Source organism: Cydia strobilella, chromosome Z (assembly GCF_947568885.1).
Source record: "Cydia strobilella chromosome Z, ilCydStro3.1, whole genome shotgun sequence".
NCBI lineage: Eukaryota > Metazoa > Arthropoda > Insecta > Lepidoptera > Tortricidae > Cydia > Cydia strobilella.
This window is the reverse complement of record NC_086068.1, coordinates 2,706,773-2,723,555: the sequence shown is the minus strand read 5'-3', so window position 1 is coordinate 2,723,555 and position 16,783 is coordinate 2,706,773. Positions and strand designations below refer to the sequence as shown.

General features: G+C 41.8%; 1 protein-coding gene across 1 annotated transcript in view; it reads right to left on the bottom strand.

The window, feature by feature from the left end:
- LOC134754575 (laminin subunit alpha) overlaps positions 1–16,783 on the bottom strand; it is a 103,692-nt gene that overhangs the window by 11,901 nt on the left and 75,008 nt on the right. Inside the window, exons 46-59 of the mRNA XM_063690892.1 lie at positions 16,364–16,637; positions 14,437–14,595; positions 13,500–13,687; positions 12,804–13,000; positions 11,496–11,629; positions 10,945–11,142; positions 10,070–10,218; positions 8,422–8,531; positions 8,077–8,245; positions 7,668–7,878; positions 5,992–6,147; positions 3,157–3,327; positions 2,342–2,525; positions 469–601 (exon numbers count right to left, since the gene is read on the bottom strand). Of these exons, the coding sequence (XP_063546962.1) occupies positions 469–601; positions 2,342–2,525; positions 3,157–3,327; positions 5,992–6,147; positions 7,668–7,878; positions 8,077–8,245; positions 8,422–8,531; positions 10,070–10,218; positions 10,945–11,142; positions 11,496–11,629; positions 12,804–13,000; positions 13,500–13,687; positions 14,437–14,595; positions 16,364–16,637 (2,433 nt within the window). The remainder of the gene's footprint in view (positions 1–468; positions 602–2,341; positions 2,526–3,156; positions 3,328–5,991; positions 6,148–7,667; positions 7,879–8,076; positions 8,246–8,421; positions 8,532–10,069; positions 10,219–10,944; positions 11,143–11,495; positions 11,630–12,803; positions 13,001–13,499; positions 13,688–14,436; positions 14,596–16,363; positions 16,638–16,783) is intronic.

Genomic DNA, 16,783 nt, shown 5'->3' with positions numbered 1-16,783 from the left:
AATGCGTACACTGAAGTCACTAGCCATATGTTTGTATCTGTTAAAGATGGACGCCTCCGCTGTTCGCCAGCCATCACACAGCTACCAAAGATAGATATAACTCCGTAATAGATGGATACAGTCTAAGGAAAAAACGTGCCTCGAAAATCACGAAAATTTGACTCTCGATCAGATGGCGCCAATAGTTTTGGCCTACACTCGTTTAGAGGGCGTTGACTGTTTCGTTTGTTATTTATAATTTTAACGCATATCAGTGAAAGAACATGGGTCAAAATCATATAAAAATAATTAATCCAAATAAAAAAATCATTTAATTTAAATACATTTTAACGTATTTTTATAAATCTTAATTTTTAGTTTCAAAGTATGTCGATAGATGGCAGTGAATTTACAGTGGTTACAAAATTTACTATGACAGTACCGCTCTATCTTATTATATCCTCATTGCAGCTACTGATAACAACCTACCTGTAGTGATCATAGTCGTCGACTCTCATCCTGAGCGCGGCGCCGTGACTCACAGTAACCACGTGCCACTGAGAGTCGTTGTATGTCTGCGACGTGTCCAGTGTGTCTCGAGGACTCATTAGGACTAGTTTTCCTGTGAAACATAAGAAATATAAATAAATTATGTAAGGAAAAGTATAACATTAAAAACTTTCGCGTTTTGAACACATATTAAATCACATTTACAAAAGGGTCTAACGCGAATTCTTCGTTCGGGGGTTTTCGTCGGGTAGTCACACGACAGGTTTTGAGTGTTTTGACATTTCGCTGAGACGTCAGTTAGCCGCGACCACGACCAGTGAAACCTGTGCCGAAACGACGGTAAATAAAAGTTACAATATAAATTAGCGTTAGACCAGATTGTAAATGTGAAAAAAAAAAATCCCCAAAAAATGTTTTCCTTCAATGTGATTTTTGTAATACTACATCGGAGGCAAACAAGCATACGGCCCGGCCGATAGTAGGCCGGTAGATAGTAAGCAGTCTCCGTAGCTAAGGACGCCTACAATTTCGCTACAACAGGAACAGACTTCTGTGATTAGGAGTCCTGTTATGGAGTCACAAAATCAAGACGAGAGACAGCGTCAAACTGTCCTGTATTATTTGAGTCTCCGTTCCACTTCTGTGATCAGTGGCGGATTTGCAGTGTTGGCTGCCGCCCCTTTCTCAACACGCATCATATAGACTGCCGCCCCATGTATTGCCGCCCTAGGCCCGGGCCTATTGGGCCTTATGGCTCCTCTACACTATCGGCGATGATAGACGATGACTGGCCTGCACGATAGTGTAGAGAGCATATTTGCCAGTCCCCAATCATCTATCATCGCCTGAGACCCGTGAGTTGTCAGTTTTTGGGCACACATCAAAGGGAATCGCCGGGTGGTTGCTACTACAGGCGAGTGTGGATGCTTGCACGATGAATTTGCCGATGATAGACTATGATACTATCAACGATCATCGCCGACAGTGTAGAGGAGGCATTAGGGCAAATACGCCACTGTCTGTGATGTACCTATGCTGTGATTTGTTGGTTTGCAGTTTGCCAATGCAGACTATCGCGCGAGTCCTGTCCGCCATTACAAATCAGATGTTCCTATTACGCTGCAGTAGGTACAGTTTGTGGTGCGTACAATGGCGTAGCCGTGGGCGAAATCGCATCAGCGAGGCCCTTTTCTTTCACTCTGCGCGAGGCCCCCTTTGGGGCGCGAGGCCGTGGGCGACGGCCCACTTCTCTACGCCACTGTGTGCGGTGCCAATCACGTGAGTATCCTTACCATTAGTCAAAGACAGAGTTAAACTGTCCTGCATAATAGGTGTCTGTGTTCGACTTATGTAGACAAATATCAGGCCATCAGGCTGGTCCGTCTTGAACTTCAGGGACAACTGCAGGTTCTCTGTTGAGATGTTCATGTAGCGGAGGGAACTGTCTACACCCGAAGGGAATACTTACCACTCGTAAGAAATAGTATAACTCAACTCCTTGTCACGACTCTTGTGTTGCTGCTAAACGGAGCATTTACAGATTCTTGACACAAAATGGTAATGGGTAGATTTCTTCAAGGTAGGTAAGTGTATGAATACTGAGTAGGTTGGAGGAAAGCGCGCATGGCGCTTTGAAAGAGCCAGTGTGGTCCTGAAGTCGGATGTACACTTCTGGTCAGTAGTTGTCATGGCTGAATACGGCAGTAAAACCTATTCCGCTGCAGACGATGTGGTGGAGAAAACTCGCATGAAGACCAGATGCTATGGGATTCGTTAAGGGTGTTCTGTGATTGCGCCGTACAAACGCAGTTTGTGGCGTGTTAGGATCCTAATGTTGAACTAGTATTCTTACCATTCGTCAGAGACAGCGTCAAACTGTCCTGCATAATCGGTGTCTGTGTTCTACTTATGTAGACGAATATCAGGCCATCAGGCTGGTCCGTCTTGAACTTCAGGGTCAACTGCAGGTTCTCTGTTGAGATGTTCATGTAGCGGAGGGTGCTGTCGCCGCCTGATAGGGATACTAGGGATGCGAACTGGAAGGAAAAAAAAACCGTTAAATGCAATGCAATGCAAAGAACTTCTACGCCACGGAAAAAGTTATAATAGGTATTTCAAAGTGTTTGATATAAATTATGTTGTCCTTCCTGTAAATAAGTTTAGAGCATTTTAATAATATTCATACATAAAGAAGTTCATACAAAATTACTGTTTTCAGAAATCTCCTTTTACTTGTGCTGGTAAAAGGAAATGAAACACTGGTTTTTGTCAAATGCTATGAAAGTTAGGTTTTCCTTGCAAATGTGAAAATATTATTTAGCAAAAACTGTCGTATCATTTGATAGAATCGAATTAGAAGTATGTTTTTTACGCAGCTCCAAGAATTTGCAGTAATTATTTATTTATTTATACTTTATTGCACATAAAATAAGTACAAATGGTGGACTTAATGCCTTAAGGCATTCTCTACCAGTCAACCACTGGGCCAAAAAGAGACGTTTGTTGGTGCAGGCTTTGTACTGTATTTGAAAATAATAATGTAATTATGTTATAGACTCAACTACTATTCTTAATAAGGTTGCAAACAATATTATTGACTCGAAGCTTTATCTCAACCTCTATTTACTCTTTCTCTTACATTATCCTCTCATTCTCCGTTCTTCTTACCTTGCACCCGTCTCCAACGCCGATAGACTCCACACTGTTCTTGCTAAGGTCCACGCTGGCTTCGTTCACGTTGATCTGCCTCATGCACCCGTCGAAGCCTTGGTCAGTGATCTGAATTATGCCCTTGTTATTCCCGCCGAAGTTCATGCTGTCTACCGCGTAGATTTCACTCTATAAAACACATTTATTTAATTTAATCGTATGGCATGATAGTAATTGTGAAATAGAAACAGTGTAAGTGTTGTATAAGTAATTAAAGATCTACACATAGACCAGTCAGCCACTTTATGGCTTGGTCGCTCAGGGTGATCAGGTCTTCGGGAGGGCCGGCGACATAACGCGTTATAGGACAGTCATGAATGATGTGCTGGATGGTTTGTGCTTCCGCACCGCAACTGCAGGCCGGGGAATCCACCCACCCACAGCGGTGTTTGTAGTAGGCGCATCATCTAGGGAGGTCCGATCCCATTATTCTGGAGCCAGGCGTGATATCAGAGCCTAGTTTTCCCGCCATTAACAAGTCCCACGATTTTGCCCACTCGCGTTTGAGATTAAATTGAGTATCGGCTAGGTTTTTGGAAAGCGACTTTGTTTTATACTATATAGAGATGTCATATTCTTTGGATATCTTATCTAGATATACGGGTGAATCAACTTTTTAAACACTACCTATATATACACGGTGTTTCATGACCCACTGAAAACCTTAAAACAGTTTGTTCAGAATCGATAGGAGAATCGATCGCGGTTTTAATGGGGGTAATTTTTTTATTTTTCATTATTTTTACGTGCCCATTCTACAGGTTTGTAATGCAACAATATCAATAACTAGCATTTGACACATTATATGTCAATGAGCAACACCCTTAATTGGGCATTGGTAAACCTTATCTCATTGCAGTAAGGTATGCATATGGTCTGTTAACAGTGTTTACTAGCAATTGTTTGATGTCACTAAAACGACGAAGCATCTTGTGTAGAATTAATATCAGTTGAATAGAATTGTTGAGAAAACTAAACAACTAATATTTTTTTAATTATTTACCGGATTAAAGAATAAATACTCAAGACGAGTTTAAAATTTAAAAAAACTCTTGGGGTGTCTCAGGTTTTCAGTGGCTCAAGTAACACATATGTCAAATGTAGATTTATTCCTACAATTTACATATTTATTAAACATTAATAATACAGTCGCTTATTATGTTTTCTGGTACACAAACTTGGTAAATCTTCAATCTTGTAATTTGTCACTTGTAAATTGCCCAGAAATCCATATTAATATTATAAATGAGAAAGTGTGTCTGTCTGTCTGTTACCTCTTCACGCTTAAAACCGCTGAACCGATTTAGTTGAAATTTGGTATATAGATAGTGTGAGTCTCGGGGAAGGACATAGGACAGTTTTTATCCCGGTACTCACCTCTTAAGGGGGTGAAAAGGGGGGTGGAAGTTTATATGGGGAATTAATAAAAAGCAGATTGGATAAAAATAAGCTCCCCAAAATACTAATTCCACGCAGACGAAATTACCAAAAGCTAGTATTAAATTAAAATTGCTCCTGTTTGCTCTTGTCGATCGTTTTCCCAAGTGGCAGTCAGTCTTCCATCCCTGTCACACCTGCCAAAGTCAGTCAAAGTCAAAATATTCTTTATTCAAATAGGCCTAGCAACTAGACTGAAGACCCCACAGTCAAACTATTTATTGAGTTTTGCGGGGCTATGATTATTATTATAGAATACTCTGTATTTTTATTAAATAAATAATAATAATAAAACAAGCACTTTTAAATTATCAAGTTTTAAACTTATGTAGACGGAGACACCATCTGGCTGCTCTCGTTGTCGACGCTGAGCCAGCAGCTAGTCAGTCTTCCATCCCTGTCACACCTACCTGTGTAGACGGAGACACCATCTGGCTGCTCTCGTTGTCCACGCTGAGCCAGCAGCTAGTCAGTCTTCCATCCCTGTCACACCTACCTGTGTAGACGGAGACACCATCTGGCTGCTCTCGTTGTCGACGCTGAGCCAGCAGCTAGTCAGTCTTCCATCCCTGTCACACCTACCTGTGTAGACGGAGACACCATTTGGCTGCTCTCGTTGTCGACGCTGAGCCAGCAGCTAGTCAGTCTTCCATTCCTGTCACACCTACCTGTGTAGACGGAGACACCATTTGGCTGCTCTCGTTGTCGACGCTGAGCCAGCAGCTAGTCAGTCTTCCATCCCTGTCACACCTACCTGTGTAGACGGAGACACCATCTGACTGCTCTCGTTGTCGACGCTGAGCCAGCAGCTAGTCAGTCTTCCATCCCTGTCACACCTACCTGTGTAGACGGAGACACCATCTGGCTGCTCTCGTTGTCCACGCTGAGCCAGCAGCTAGTCAGTCTTCCATCCCTGTCACACCTACCTGTGTAGACGGAGACACCATCTGACTGCTCTCGTTGTCGACGCTGAGCCAGCAGCTAGTCAGTCTTCCATCCCTGTCACACCTACCTGTGTAGACGGAGACACCATCTGGCTGCTCTCGTTGTCAACGCTGAGCCAGCAGCTAGTCAGTCTTCCATCCCTGTCACACCTACCTGTGTAGACGGAGACACCATCTGGCTGCTCTCGTTGTCGACGCTGAGCCAGCAGCTAGTCAGTCTTCCATCCCTGTCACACCTACCTGTGTAGACGGAGACACCATCTGGCTGCTCTCGTTGTCGACGCTGAGCCAGCAGCTAGTTAGTCTTCCATCCCTGTCACACCTACCTGTGTAGACGGAGACACCATCTGGCTGCTCTCGTTGTCGACGCTGAGCCAGCAGCTAGTCAGTCTTCCATCCCTGTCACACCTACCTGTGTAGACGGAGACACCATCTGGCTGCTCTCGTTGTCGACGCTGAGCCAGCAGCTCTTAAGATGCCGCCTGGCGTCCAGTTTATGCCATTTGCCGTCGTTGTATTCTTTGCTTGTTCCGACTATTACCAGCTCTTCTGGATTGCCGAGGGAGACCTTTGAAAATTGGAGGTTTAATTTATTTATTTTTAAAAGAAACAAAAGATGTACAACATTAAGAAGTCTACAGAGCCAAAACTAATATTGTATACCCAAATATAACAACATATATGGCACTATTAGACTGTACACATATATATTACCTAAAATATTGAATGATCTGCCAAAAGTTGTTTGTGCTAAATATTTAAATGGTAGACATATAAAAAAAGTCATTAAAATGCACTTATTAAAAACTATCGACACAAGCTATGTATACTAAGAATCATATTTATGATAAGATATAGGATACAATATTGCTTTTTATTTATATTATTCTCGAACTCCCCAGCGGCACACAAACCTCCATAAGGTTTTGCCTACGATGGGTCTTGTAATAATCTAATAAACTGTAATTTGTTTACTTATTCAATAATAAAAAAAAAATCGTATGGCAAACAATATTCGAGTCGCTTAAAAAAAAAAGAATAAAGAGCTATATCCAATGTCTTCGCCCATAAAGCGAGGTTTAGACTAGCAAGAACTTGCATGCAATTCTCATTACAATGCGGTATCTGATAAACATTTTGAATGCAGTTTACATTAGTAGTCAGCAATTGAACGTAAATTGCATGATAAAAAACAAAATACTAAAAAAATATTCTATTTTCATGATTTTTTTAAAGGAATCAGCCACCATTATCGTGTCATAAGAAACAATAAATAAATATTATAGGGACATTCTTGTCAATCGATAAAAAAATGTTTCTAACTCTAGCAAGATTGCGACAGTTCTGTTTTGCCGCGTAAATTCCGGGCTCTGGTTATAACACTAATAACCCCTATATATACCAACTCAACTCCTTCACCATTTCATTCTACGTCTGAATATCGTCGCTATACTCACTCAACCAAATGAACTCAAATGTCGCTTTTCTTTCATTCGCAATACGGATGTTTATGTCATCAAATGAGTGTTGCAGATACGAGTAAGTATAGCGGCGATATGATCTCTTATCATCTTAAGCTTGGCATAATCTTCTTTGGTTTGGTTGTTGTCTTATCCTTCTGTCCCTTCAATTGCTAATAAAGAACCTGGCCGTAGCCAACACGCCAATCGCTAACGCTCCGTAGCGAAACGCAACTGTCACTGTCGCACTAATATGGAAGAGTGATAGAGAGACACAAAGCGTTTCGTTGTCGAAGCGATATCGATTGTCACCTTGATTAGGCCGGCTGAACTTACTTATTAATTGCACCTATAGTAGAAAGAGTAAGAGCGAATAGCCTAGCGTGGTACGGACATGTGATGCGGAGGGATGAAAGTCATGTGACGAGAAAGGTATTACGAATGAATGTGGAGGGAAGTATCGGGAGAGGAAAACCGAGGAAAAGGTGGATGGACTGTGAGAGATGATATGAAACGAACGCGAGTGCATGATGAGATGACAGGCGAGAGAGAGGTATAGAAGAAAAAGACATACTGCGCCGACTCCAAATGAATGGGATAAGGGCAAGCGAATGATGACTTAACTTACTTGTAAGTACACTTTTCCATCTTGCATTTGAATCGAGAAGAAGTTCTTATCATCTCCAGCCAGAAAGATAAGACCGTTTCTGGCATATGTCCTGAAGAATAGGAGTACGTGGTTCTTCTGCGGGTCGTGTGATTGGACGGGCAAGGTGACGTGAGCGCGGCCATTGAAGCGGTACTCTTGAGGGCCGGATTGGGAAGTTATCAGCTTGTCTCTGCAAATATACACAAAAGATTATAATCATTGAATATGTATCTATTAAAAATCAAGAGTCTTGTTTAGACATTAAGGATTACAATTAATCCAAATTTGTGCGGCAATGTAGGTTTGAATTCAAATTTCGTCAAGTGGACAAAAACTAGAGCTGGATGAAAACTAGCGCATTAACCCTATAGGTATATTTGCAACTCACCTCTGCCTGGCCCCCTTCAGTTTCTCTGCCGCCTCAAAGTTCCACAGACCAACGGGCGTGTCTCCCAGCATAAGCTCCTCGATCTGACCCTCAAACGCCGGATAACTGACTCCTTGAAGCTTGGAATTGGATGGAACCCCGCCCACGTATAGTTTGGATTTCTGGCGGTCTGTAAAATGAATAAAAAATAAATAAATAAAACGTTTATTCAGATCTTGCTTACAGCGAAATACATATATTCTTCTGCCAAACCACACAGTGGTTGTAAGCTAGGTAGGTAGTTGATATGTAACTTAAACTTGTCTTAAACTTATCTACTTAAAGAAAAGTTATTAATGTAAGTACCCAGGTTGAAAATGGTGTGTTGTCCTGGAAGCACGACCTCTTTGGAATGACTCTGTTCCGTTCCGTCGTCTAGAGCTTCGCGGATCGTGAACTTCACGTTGCCTCCGACCCTGCAAATTAATTATAAATTAATACACGATAAAGGAAAAGGCTGTCGGTCGCTGACGTCAGTCGAGCGTAGGAATGAACACAATGTTCTATGGGCCCCCGCACAGCGACGCTGACGCAGGGGCGTAGCTAGAAGACATGGCACCCGGGGCAGTCACCAAATTTGCGCCCCCCGACGACTGACAAAAGTTTCCCTGCTGCTGCCTTTTGCCCATTTTGGCGCCCCCCCTTGGATGGCGCCCGGGGCACTTGCCCCCTGTGCCCCCCCCCCCCCCCCCCCCCTATTAACTGTTGATCGGTGGACCTTTTGTAATAAGGTCCACTGATGGACAGTTGACCATATGGTCTAGTTATGCAGAAAGCGACCAAAGCCATTTTTTGCTGAAATGAGTTAGCTAGACCATAAAATAGATTTTTTGAACTACATTCTGACGACCGGTCTGGCCTAGTGGGTAGTGACCCTGCCTGTGAAGCCGATGGTCCTGGGTTCGAATCCCGGTAAGGGCATTGTTAGTGTGATGAGCACAGATTTGTTCCTGAGTCATGGGTGTTGTTTTCTATGTATTTTAAGTATTTATATATTATATACATCGTTGTCTGAGTACCCATAACACAAGCCTCCTTGGGCTTACCGTGGGACTTGGTCAATCTGTGTGAGAATGTCCTATAATATTTATTTATTCTGTTTAAAGCAACAAATTTTTAGCAAATCATTATCATGATGATGAAATGTTGTCACCCGTTGACCACGAACGCTGTAAAGAGTTCGAAACGTCGGGATGTATTATAAATTCAATATACGCGATATAATCCGTTTTCATAGTTTTATTTCATGAGTAACTATCGCGGTAACCGAAGACAAATCATTATCATTACACAGATTTATAAGAAAATGCTTAATATTTACGATCAACAGCAAAATTGTGTGTTCAAATTGTTGAGTTTTAACTGTTAAGAATGTTGCTGTTAGTATTATACTGGATTTGATATTTACACATGTCTAATATATCAACCCTTTTAGCTAAGAGTCATATAGTTGATAGGTGCAGAAAATCTTACGAAAGTAAACAATAATATGTTGGAAAGAAGACTCTCGGGTTCAAAACAGAGACTAAACAATGTTGAAGCTAATTTGAGTAATATAGAGGTACCTAATAACTTCGATGCCGAACTCAGTAAGACCATTATCTGTTCTAATTGTCAGCCATAAAGATAAAGTGTTAACGCAGGGTTTCTTAAAGTGGGGTCCACGGACCCCTTAGGGGTCCGTAGCATGTTTATCGGGGGTCCGCAGTAAGTCAGTTACCTACTTTAAATATACTTATTAGAAATTTTTGTAGTAAACTTGACGAAATCTAAGTGTAATGAAACTCAATTTAAAAAAAATATAGAAATAATAAAAACCCTCTTATTATTTTCCTAAAATATTTTTTGACCGGGGTCCGTGGAAATATTTAAATTGTGAAAATGGTCCGTGACTGCAAAAAGTTTAAGAAACCCTGTGTTAACGGATAAACTGGTCAACGGATGGGAAACTCACCTGTCAACAATGACCTGGTACCACTTGTCGTCGTCAACTCTCTTGTCGCTGTTGATCCTCATTGGCTCACGGCCGGATTCTGCGCTGTCTCCGATGTCAATAACCAGGTAGGGGTAGCCATTTTGTATGCTGACTGCCATGAAGTCGTCCTGCGGAGAAAAACGTTGTTAGTATCTACTACCAGGCGTGACCCACTCCGCGATTTCGTCGCGCCGCTACAAGTACATGCGGCCGCCCCCAGTTCTGAGGTCTAGCCATAGTAATTGCCGCGCACCGCTACGGAACGGACGCCTGTTCGCGCATGCGCCACCTAGCGGTCATATCTATCGTAATAGACGCGTTTTGATACAGTGAATCTTCTGTACCTAGTTCTATTATTTATTTTGTTCTTCTACTAAGGTTTCATAGATATGGTTAGAAAGCGGTTTTTGTTTTGAAGTAGGACCATAGGAGATTCAGAACATCAGAATGTGAGGCTTCTAGATTTCTAAGATGACACCATAAGGCATGGGAAATACTTACCGATTTAGTCCTCCTAAGGCTGGTTCCCTCAGGGTTTCCGATATAGAAGAGGAGACCTAGTCTTGAAGTAAGCCGATACATGGGTTGAGGTGGACATCTCATAAATGGTGTTCAAGGTACTCGTAAAAGATGAAACCATCAGGCATCTTGAAGAATACTTACTGATTTAGTCCTCCTAAGGCTGGTGCTTTCAGGGTTTCCAAGATAGAAAGAGGAAGCCATCAGAAGACCTGGTCTTGAAATAAGCCGATACATAGGTTGCGGTTGACATCTCATCAATGGTGTTCAGGATGCCAGACTCCTAGGTTTCTAGACAGAAGATGAAACTTTTAGGAGTTTTTTTAAAGACCTACCGATTTAGTCCTCCTAAGGCTGGTGCCTTCAGGGTTTCCAAGATAGAAGAGGAAGCCATCAGGAGACCTGGTCTTGAAGTAGGCAGATACATGGGTAGAGGTGGACATCTCATCGATGGTATCAGGGATGCGTGGTTGGAGCGTCGCGAAGCGGTCGAAATTGACGCCGACTTGGACGCGGTTGGCAACGGTTCGTGCCTAGAAAAATAATAACACCACTCAGCCAAACCTCAGCCTTGACAACCTGACAACGACAAATTTCACGTATTTTAAGTCGCTGCGTTGCCGGACCCACGCAAAAGCCAACGCGTGCTCCCGTTGAAGCTTCTCGTTATGGTGCGAAACATGTCGAGCAATCTTTGACGTTTAATACGTGAGTGACCCGTTTTGATATATTTAATGTTTTTTTTTTCACATAACCTTTCATCTGTGGGAGACCCGAATCGGGCATCAGTTTTTGCGGCAATTTTAAATTCGAAATTTGAATTTCAATAGCACATCTTTGACAAGCCACTGATGAAAGCGTAGGTATATTCAGTGTTATTACGTACTTGCTCGATTTGCTCCTTAATCTTGCTAAGCTTTTTGGCGGCTTCAGCCTTACGTCTCTCGAAGTCTTCCTGCTGCATTCTGACCCCGTCGTATTTCTGCTGCAACTTAGGCTTCAATCCGTCAATGTTGTTCACTGAAAGAACAATATTCATAAGAATCTATGACGGAACACCATACATAGTGCAGGCCGGAGAGCCGGCAGACCAAAACCATGAGATGACGGGAGGATTTGGATGTACACTACATGGTACTGGATGTACACTATATGTGGGAAAATACAAACAGCAGGGAGGCCTATGCCCAGTGGTGGGACACGAAATTAGGTCAATAAAAATAAATACAACGACGACCGGTCTGGCATGGTAGTGACCCTGCTTATGAAGCCGATTAGGTTTAAATACCAGTAAGGACATTTTGTTTGTGTGATGAGCGTAGATAAAGAATGAGGTGCTAAAAAGAGTGAGTGAAAAGGCAGCTATTCTGAACACTATTGCAAATAGACGCGGGAAAATGATTGGACACTTAATACGACATGACTACTTCTTTAAAACTATCCTGGAGGGGCGGATAGGAAGCAAGCGGGGTAGAGGAAAACCCAGACGCAGCTTTTTAGATCAAGTGAAAGAAAAAGTAAAGGTCGTGTCGTATCAAAACGTTAAAGAGCTAGCGCAGGATAGGGAAAGCTGGAAGATACTCCACCGACAAGAGAATAACTTAAGTTAATGATGATGATGGATTGTTATTAAATACAAAAAGCTTCATTAAGATACGGTAAGTAATTTACGCAATCTCAAATTATCGCGTTTTTTATTTTTGACAGGCAATCTTATACATTCTAAACCTGTGGAATACCTTTGGCACTCACCCAACGTCTCAACATTATCCTTCATCTTCACGGCCTCATCAGCTTTCTTCGGCAGTCTGATCTGACTGCTTACTGGCGTTCAGATCGTTCCCAAGATCCGACATTTGCTTGAGTGCTCTGGACTGTCTGTTTGACTTTCTCGGATTTTTCCATCTTTTCTTGGAGGGATCTTTTTGCGATGGCTGGTATTAAGCTGGGGTGAAAAATAAATAAACTCACCCAACGTCTCAACATTATCCTTCATCTTCACGGCCTCATCAGCTTTCTTCGGCAGCGTCTGAGCTGACTGCTTACTGGCGTTCAGATCGTTCCCAAGATCCGACATCAGCTTGAGAGTGCTTTTGACTGTCTGGTTGACTTTCTCGGATTTTTCCATCTATTCTTGGAGGGATCTTTTTGCGATGGCTGGTAGTAAGCTGGGGTTAAAAATAAATAAACTCACCCAACGTCTCAACATTATCCTTCATCTTCACGGCCTCATCAGCTTTTTTCGGCAGCGTCTGAGCTGACTGCTTACTGGCGTTCAGATCGTTCCCAAGATCCGACATCTGCTTGAGAGTGCTTTTGACTGTCTGGTTGACTTTTTCGGCTTTGTCCATCTCGTCTTGGAGGTATCTTTTCGTGATGGCTGGTAGTGAGCTGGGGGAAAAAATGTGGCTGTTGTAAATTTTTTGCAGCTTTTGAAACTTACGTTTCTGATGTCTAGAACCTGAGTAAGTTTGACACCTACGAGATTTTATTGCAATCAGTCATCTAAAACGCAACTATAAATAAAGGTAGATAAGGCGTTAATTTGAGAGTTCAAGCAAATATATTAACTTAATTGTAACTACAGAGCGTTGTGTGGATTAAACCCTGAGCGTAGCGTTGTTTTAATCATCACACACCTCAATAGTCAAGAGTCAAGAGTCAAAATATTCTTTATAAAATTTTTGAAACAAGCACTTTTAAATTGTCAAGTTTTACAAATATTACCTTAATCTAAATATCAGAGCAATTCATTGATGCAGTTATTATTGTTCTTAAAAACATTAAAGTCAAACTTAATAACAATAGTCTTCTTAATGCGCTGCAACGTGGGTTATATGGTTTGAACCTTAAGCGTAGTGAAGGGTTATTTAATTAAGCAACAACTTACAGGACTATAGCGCTGTTACGGTCATCACACTCCTCAATAGTCTTCTTAACTTGCTGAAGGGCTTGTTCAGCTTTAGTCTGATTAGGAGAAAGGGCGTCGTTGACGATGCTGAGCGCTTGTATCGCTTGGCCGCGGAGAGAGCTTGAGCGGTTTAGAGCGGGACCGACCTTTTCGTTTAGGTTTGTGTTCTACGGAAAAATATAGTAATTAATAAGTTGTAGCTTTATAGGGAATATTATGCGAAACTCTGCGCAGGTGGCGCCACTACCACAATCTGAGGGTCTATCACAAAACAAGAAATTTCGTTATCTAACATCTCTGTCACTTGCATATTCGAGCGATAAAGTGGCAGATATCGAAATTTCGGATTCGCGTTTCCCGCTAGGTCCTCTGTAAACAAACCGCCTTGATGCATCAATGTCATATTTTATTATCTCTGAAAACTTGTCAAAAAACTGTTAAAGGCACAGTATGTATAAGTTACTCTATGCTTTACTAAAGAGGCTAGTGCTGCACTCTGGTAGCAGAACATTGCAGTAATACTCAATATTGACAAAACGATCTTCCTTATTTCCTATTTTTACTATTAATCTGACCTGCCTAAAGCGGCAGGTGAGTTGCCATCATTTAGAGAGAAATCATTTATAGAAAAAGTCAAAAATTTTAATGGAAATGATCTGTTCGCATCGGCAATTCCGAGAAATTTTACTTTACGATTGACTTTTTTTAGAGGTATCTGGGAGTATAAGTATGAAATGCAAAAATAGCTCAAACACGACCGGAAGACAACTGAGGCACACGGGCTATGCGTTAGACCTCCCGCAGGCGCGCGGAATGCTGACAACGCTTAAGCTGTCCCTATAAGAGGAACTGTCACTTAAGAATTGTCATACAAACATTTCATATCGCCCAGTTGAATTAACATGTCTAAACTTACAATATTATTGGTCTTAGAATCAGCCTCCGTCGCCTCGTCGGCGGCCATCCTCGCGGCTCCTATCTCTTGAACGATACTCGAGTAAGCGGAGGCAGCACTGTAGGCGTGCTGGCGGCGAGTGTCGTTCTCCCGCTCTGCCAGAGCGTGCAGGTTCTTGGCCTGAAAGAGACAGATATATGAGCACAGAAATAAATATACCATAGAAGACGCAAATGTGCGAACCCCGACCAAGCGTCGAGGTTGACTGTCGCTCTTTACAGTCCACGCCGCCGGTTGTTGCATCCGGACGTCCGTGAAAACTTAACAAAATGCTTTGTTGCATGATAATTAACTGCAACAGCCCAGAAGTTAAACATATTTCCTATCAAAGATAAGTAATTTTAAAATTATATTATGCGTAAATTTTCTATGAAAAAGTCGGCACGCTTGGTTTCAATGCAAATCGTGGAATTTGCGTCATCTAGCGTATACCTATATATTAAATCTGTGTATATGAGCCACAGAATATGTAATTGTATTTCATACATAATGGCTACGCAATATTGCTTCGAATATAACCGCGTCCGTCAGCGGAAGATTGACTTCAGATGATTAACAACAAGATGGCGGAAAATTCAAAAGTTCAATGCGCTAGTTTTTGTATCATGATTGTTAACCTATTTATCAGTCATTAGAATTCCCCAGGGTATTGTATGTTATAGTCTATTAATTTCCTTGTTAAGAATTTCCAGTCACAAATGTCACAGTCTGGCATCGCCACTGAGCAAACGCTCTAACACAAATGGCAACACATCGTGACGTCACTGTGTCACTAGAAGCGGTTCCAATGTATGGAAATTTTCCTTTCCTTAATTGCGATTTTGTCGGTGAAATGTTGCGTTTATGTATATTGTTGCTATACAATATTTTGTTAAATAAAATGTAAGGAATATATGTTACCGTTCTTTTTTTCGTATTTGATCCCATATATTTTTTAAGTTTCCAATTTACTGTGATAAATTGCTCATTTTCTATCTATTTAAGTAGATTTAGTTATAAAATTCAACAACACACACACACACAACATGTCATGACATGACATGGCATGTGTCAACTACCCTATTATCTAATATTGTCTTCGGTTACCGCGATAGTTACTCACCCGTTGACCACGAACGCTGTAAAGGGTTCGAAACGTCGGGATGTATTATAAATTCAATATACGCGATATAATCCGTTTTCATAGTTTTATTTCATACCCTATTATCTATCAGATTTGATTTCGCTTCGTCATCAGCATGGCTGGATGCATCCGTAGCATGGTACAGACTTGGAATTTCGTCCCAGCGCTCCTTCAACGCCTGTTCCAACTTATTATTCTTCTCATTAAGTCTTTGTCTCTTTATTAAGCGTTGGTGACTATGGCAGCGGCGAGATGGTCTAATTTCGTGGTTATATATAACAATACCTATCAGACTATTGACTATTTAGAACTTACCCGACTCATCAAATCATCAGCATGACTTCTAGCAGCGTCCGACGCATGGTACAGACTTGGAATTTCCTCTCCACGCTCTTTTAATGCCTGTTCCAACTTGTTGTTTTCCTCATTAAGGCTTTCTAAAGCTGCAGAAGCGTTGGTGACTATGGCAGCGGCGAGATGGTCTAATTTCGTGGTTATATATAACAATACCTATCAGACTATTGATTATTTAGAACTTACCCGACTCATCAAATCATCAGCATGACTTCTAGCAGCGTCCGACGCATGGTACAGACTTGGAATTTCCTCTCCACGCTCTTTTAATGCCTGTTCCAACTTGTTGTTTTCCTCATTAAGGCTTTCTAAAGCTGCAGAAGCGTTGGTGACTATGGCAGCGGCGAGATGGTCTAATTTCGTGGTTACATATAACAATACCTATCAGAATGTTGATTATTTAGAACTTACCCGACTCATCAAATCATCAGCATGACTTCTAGCAGCGTCCGACGCATGGTACAGACTTGGAATTTCCTCTCCACGCTCCTTTAATGCCTGTTCTAACTTGTTGTTTTCCTCGTTAAGGCTTTCTAAAGCTGCAGAAGCGTTAGTGACTATGGCAGCGGCGAGGTTGTTCAGTTTGGTAGCGTTGGCTATGTCTGCGCCGGCGTCGATGAGGTCTTTCATGGCTTCGGAGTTGAGGTTGCCGACGGAGGCGACCTTGTCGCTAAACTTGGAGTTTCTGTAAGGAAATTGGTTTTATGAGTAAAGTAGAAATCAAAAGTGCGTTCACTTTGCGCAATATTACTTGTATCACAGGGCGGACACATCATACATCAAAAATCACTTGCGTTTCTATGTGTGAACGGCACGTCTGTACACGCATCA